The 5,802-nt window shown below is 41.6% G+C and overlaps 1 protein-coding gene across 1 annotated transcript; it reads left to right on the forward strand.

Annotated features, from left to right (window-relative positions):
• Positions 1-692: 692 nt before the first annotated feature.
• LOC148849530 (uncharacterized) lies at positions 693-1,088 on the forward strand. Its single transcript, XM_088951423.1, has one exon. It carries the CDS (start codon positions 693-695, stop codon positions 1,086-1,088), a length of 396 nt encoding a protein of 131 aa, XP_088807549.1.
• Positions 1,089-5,802: the final 4,714 nt, after the last annotated feature.

Genomic DNA, 5,802 nt, shown 5'->3' on the forward strand with positions numbered 1-5,802 from the left:
ACAACCCTCCAAGGGGTAGCTCCAACGTGGTATGTTGCCCTCCCACACAATCGATCGCCTCTTGGAAACAGTTTGAGGAGTAGTTCTTGGTGCAATTCACTAGCAACCGATGAAACTAAAAGACCTTGGCCAGCCTTGTGCAATTGTGGTAGAAGAAAGGTGAGTCTTTACGGGACTACAAGTCCAAATCTGGACGTAGCCATCACCATCATAAACAGATGGCAATCGTCTATGTTCAGCTTGTCCTTGTAGAAGAACCCTCCTACTAGCCTGACCAAACTCATGAAACATGCACAAAAGTACATCAACACCAAAGAAGTTCAACCATAGCGTAGGTAGGAAGAGGAAACCCAACACAATAGCTAGCGTCGAGACGAAGACAACAGATGAGATGGCCACGATAGGGTGTGCTCGGACTACCATGGGGACCATAGATAGAGAACACTGCCCCCACATTTAGAAACTTACACCCCCCCCCCCCTCAGCGCATCACAAACTAAGGTACTTATGCAAATTCGAGGTCGTTGCTTCATCCAATGGAAAAAAAAAAGATGAAGTCCTAGGGCAACAAAAGGAGTTGGGACAAATACTATGAATTCCACCAAGACCACGGCCATGACAATGGAAGTTATCGAGATCTCTGGTGTCACTAGGAAGACCCATCCAGCTAGGCTACCTCAGAGTGTTCGTGGATGACCAAAAAGAGGGTGCAAACACCCCATGATGATGCCCAGGTGATAACAATAGATATAACCAACTTCGAGGTGCATCGAGTCCTCATCGAGATAGGCAGCTTGATGGATATAATCTTTGAAGAGGTGTTCCAAAAGATGCTAATCAAAAAGGAAAGATTACGGCCCATGAATACTATACTGGTTGGGTTCTCTGGGGACTCGCTTGTACCAGAGGAGAAGATCACTTTATCGATGAATATAGGTGACGGACTGAAGACAAGCACTATTATGGTTGACTTCCTAGTCATCAAAGTCAAGTCGATCTACAATGTCATCATCAAGAAACTGACATTGAATGCGCTGCGTGCCTCAGTCTCGACATATCACCTTGGAGTGAAGTTCTTGACTGCATGACGAAGCAATGTTGTGTGACTGCAAGGGAAAGACCCCTACCAGAGAAGCTCTTACCGCTAACAGCTTAGACCTCCAGGATGAACTCCGCGTCTAGCACGATCAGCCTATGAAGTTCCTAACTCAGGTACAACTCTTCAACAGTGACTTGGAAAAAACCGTACAAGTGGGCACCAAACTAGAGGTTGGCCTCCGAGATAACATTGTCTAGTTTCTAAGGATTAACGCAAATGTTGTTGCATGGTCTTCGAAAGACTTGGGGGGATCAACCCCAAGGTCATAACCCATTGCCTCAACACTAAAACCGCTACCAACCCATAAGGCAGAAGAAAGGGGAACTTCGACTTTAAACAGTGGTAAGTGATTAATTAGGAAGTACAAAAACTCTTGGATGTGGGCTTCATAAGAAAGGTGACCTACTTGGATTGGCTCACGAGCCTGGTGATATTGAAGAAAGCTAATGGAAAGTGGAGAATTTGCATTGACTTTATCGACCCGAATTGAGCTTGCCTAAAGGATAGCTTCCCCATTTTGGGGATAGATTATATTGTCGATGCAACAACAGGGCACGAGTTACTGAGCTTCATGGATGCATTCTCATGTTACAATCAAATCAAAATGCACCCTAATGACTAGGGGAAAACTGTCTTCATCGCCGATTCAGGACTCTACTACTACAAAGTGTTTCCCTTCAACCTCAAAGAACGTCGGCAAGACTTAACAGAGGCTGGTGAACTAAATGTTTATAGATTTCAGTTGAAATGCGAAAGCCTATGTTGATTACATGTTGGTAAAAAAGCAAGAAGGTTGCGGACCACCTGGCAGCTTGTACGAGGTCTTTTGTATGCTCAAACAGTACAGCATGAACTTGAACCTGATCAAGTGTACCTTCGGTGTTAGCTCTGGAAAGTTCCTTGGCTTCATGGTAACATAGAGAGGAATTGAGGCCAACCCAAACAAAATACAAGCCATCCTAGAAATGCACCATCCACGGATGCACAAAGAAGTACAATGCCTCACCTATTCATGTTAAAGTCTGCAAACTGTTGTCTCCCCTTCTTTAAGGCCTTGAAGAAGGTAAAGGACTTCTAGTGGATGGGGGAATGTGACTAGGCCTTCCAACAAATGAAGTGGTACCTCAGCTTGCTGCCCTTACTAACAATGTCAAGCCCTAGAGCCCAACTATTGTTGTACCTTTTAGTTGGTGACAAAGCGGTTAGTTTAGTCCTAGTAAAGGAAGAATATGAGGTCCAAAACCGATCTACTACACCCGCAAAGTCATCCCGAATGCGGAAACCAGATATTCAAACATGGTGAAAGTCTCCCTGGCCCTTGTGACCTTGGCTAAGAAACTCTGGCCTACTTACAGGCACACAATCTCTGCATCCTAACCGATCAGTGCCTAAAGTAGATACTACAAAAACCTAAGACGTCAAGGCAACTAGTAAAGTTGAGTGCGGAGCTTAACGAATGTCAGCACCCAATTTTTGCTCTGTCCCTTTACCATACCTCTTTGTACTCTACTCTTAAATCCCAAAACTCAGAATCACAACTAAATTAAATTAAGACTTTACAAAGGCAAAATATCCCTCTTTTGACAGCATCCATAGGACAATTGAAAACCGTAAGACCAACATCGACGCCCAATCAAATATGGCCTACAAACATAACAAACTATAAATTAGTCACATGTCCACCGTTCATTATGACAACTTCCTTTCTAATGGCATTAATCCAACACATCCATCACCTCAATGTCATTAAGATACAATCAACTAGTGAATCCCATTGCAAATCTACAACGACCAACATTAAAAGTGCCAAGATTTCATTTTAACAACCCTACACAACTAGAACTAGAAAAACTAGATTAGTAATTTCTTCTTTAAATCAGAACCATCCACTTGACTTCTCACCTTAATCCGTACCTACCCACTAAATTTCAGCTCAAAATTCCCCCGTCTGACCCACCAACAAGCCATATCCAAACTTTAATAAATTTCATTGACTAAAGCTTATCATCCATCATTAAAAATTCATTTGGCCAATCAAACTTTACCATTGTGTTTGGAAACCCAAAAAAATCTCAGCACATCAAATTTCATGACCAATCTCCTCCATTATGCCGTTAAGAAAGTGAGATTCCATTTCAAGCCTTCTCATTAATTGATAAACCTAGACCCAAACTAAATTTGTCTGTCTATACCTCATATCAAAGATCCACCACTTCCATTTCATTCAAGACATTCAAAAGTGCCTACCCACCAAATTTCATCCCAAAGTTCCCCCATTTGACCTTTCATGAAGCAAAGGTTTTATTTCAGCAATCTCATTGATCTGAACTTGTTGTCCAAATATCTCCATTATCCCAACTCTCTTTTGTCAATGAAACCTCACCACTATGTTCAGAGACCCAAAAAACCCAAAACGTCAAATTTCAATACCTGATTCGCTTATTTGGTCATTAAACTAGGAAAATGCAATTTCAATGCATTATATTAAATTGCTACCTCATTTGTCCCAATCTGAAATCTCATAAGTGTGATGGATGATGTCAGACCCATTCTTGACCTATTCAAACACTTAGACCAATGAAATTGAGCCTAATAGACCCAAAAGCCTAAAAACCCAAAGATACTCCCACTTAAAACTAAGAAAAGAAAAAACCACTTTTAAAAGTTTATCAATTTTACATTTTCTGCCACTAACAACTCCAAATATGAGACTGCCATGACAGGCACGCCCCTAACCCCCATTGGATGCACAAAACCCATGAAAATTACCCCCAAGTCAAAGAAAACCTTTCATCAAAGAAGAAAGCTTGACTAAACACCATTTCCTTTGAAAATTCTTTACCCATTTTTGTGAAAAAGTTGTCTTCAAGTCCAGGCACTCTGATTGGACAAATTCTAGAATTCTTCCCCTCTTCTTCAACTTTTGTGAAAAAGTTCTCTCAAGCTATAGGGGAAGGCTGGAGGAAGGAGAAAAAAAGAGGAGGGGATGAAGAACGAGAAAAAACAAAGGAGAGATACAAAAAGCATTCCCAACTCTTGTAGGTGTCTTGTTCGCAAGAAAACCCCCAAGCTTTTAAACCCGAAATTCCAAATTCTTTCTATTGTGTTTCATACTAGAAATTTGCACGAAACCTCCAAGCACTCAATAATTTCAAACATCTTTCGATTTTATCCAACCACTCTTTTGTTCAGTTTGACTGCTGAAAAACTCCTGTCAATGTTGTATATGAGAGGTAAGTCTCTCATTTTAACATTTGAACCTGAATTTATAATCTTTGTGCTCAATTTAGTTTTGGGCTACTTAAAGTCCCAAAAACATGGGAAACATGCATTCCTAGTTTCCTCCAAATTTAGAAAAAGAAGTAGAGAGGCGAGGGTATTCAAGAAATTAGTACCTAAGACCTAATAACATCACCTCAAATCAATTATGGGTGAAGTTAGGAGTATTTCTGCCTAGTTTTAGGAGCTTTGAGCAACTATTTTCAATGTTGTTTTGCGTGAAAAAGAGCCTAGAGAATTCTCTTATTGGGCTGCTATAGAAGCTTGGAGAGAGGGGAGAGAGAGGGGTGCCTAACACCTTCCCTCTCCCAATCCTTAGGATCCAAAATCTTCCAATCTAAAAACGATGACCCATTTCCTCTAAGAAATAGGTGGTGGTTCTATTTCTTTTATCTGACCATGAGATTTTCAGAGCCTACAACCAATTCAACCTCGACTACGATCCTCATCCCACAATCAAAGCCCAATCCCTGGCTGACCGAGTGCACATTTTTGGTCCCAAACCCAATTGAGGAACCCCGAGCTTGGATGTTGCATGTAGATGGGTCATACAACATACAAGGGAGCAATGCTGACCTCATTCTCCTTAGAACATATGACATTGTTTTCATGCACACCCTCAAGTTCGAGTTCTAATCAAAGCCCAATCCCTGGCTGACCGAGTGCACATTTTCGGTCCCATACCCAGTTGAGGAACCCCGAGCTTGGATGTTGCATGTAGATGGGTCGTACAACATACAAGGGAGCAATGCTGATCTCATTCTCCTTAGAACGGATGACATTGTTTTCAAGCACACCCTCAAGTTTGAGTTCTAAACCTCCAACAATGATGCGGAGTACGACGCCCTCATTGTTGAACTCTGCTTTGCATGAGAAGTTGGAGCGAAATGAGTCAAAGCCTTCATTGACTCCTAGTTGGTGGTGAACCAAGTGAACGGACAGTTTAAGGCACGAGAGCCCACCATGGCCAGTTACCTATAAAAAGTGCAAGAGTTTGTCGCATAGTTTGAACACTTCATCATACAGCAAATACCGAGAGTCAAAATACCTCTAAGCATATGTCCTTTTTGAGCTTGCAAGCTCACCACCATCTAACCTCAGAGGCACAGTTCGAATAAACACCCAAGCTCACCCAAGTAGCTCTTAGATAACCTTGATAGTCTTCCCGTTGTAGTAGGAACCAATGTTTTAAAAACCGACCTGGAAACAAAACCATTCTTACTCTCAGTTTTCGGGTCAGCGGTTCAACCATCTAGGTTGGACGATTCAGATGGTTTGCATATCAAGGCAAATGTTTATATGAGATTTTTCCTAATATGAAAACCTCATATAAGAAAGATGAGATGTCGGCCGAGAAAGCCAGAAAAGAGAAAGGAGAACTGTTGTCTGCTAAGAAAGAAAAAAAGAAAGAAGAAGGAGGGAGA

The sequence above is a fragment of the Nelumbo lutea genome, chromosome 6, assembly GCF_056320005.1.
Source record: "Nelumbo lutea isolate HS-2025 chromosome 6, American lotus-T2T, whole genome shotgun sequence".
Taxonomy (NCBI): domain Eukaryota; kingdom Viridiplantae; phylum Streptophyta; class Magnoliopsida; order Proteales; family Nelumbonaceae; genus Nelumbo; species Nelumbo lutea.

Bases quoted from the DNA above. Each gene is read 5' to 3' on its own strand.
- LOC148849530 (XM_088951423.1), top strand. From the start codon at position 693: ATGACCAAAAAGAGGGTGCAAACACCCCATGATGATGCCCAGGTGATA.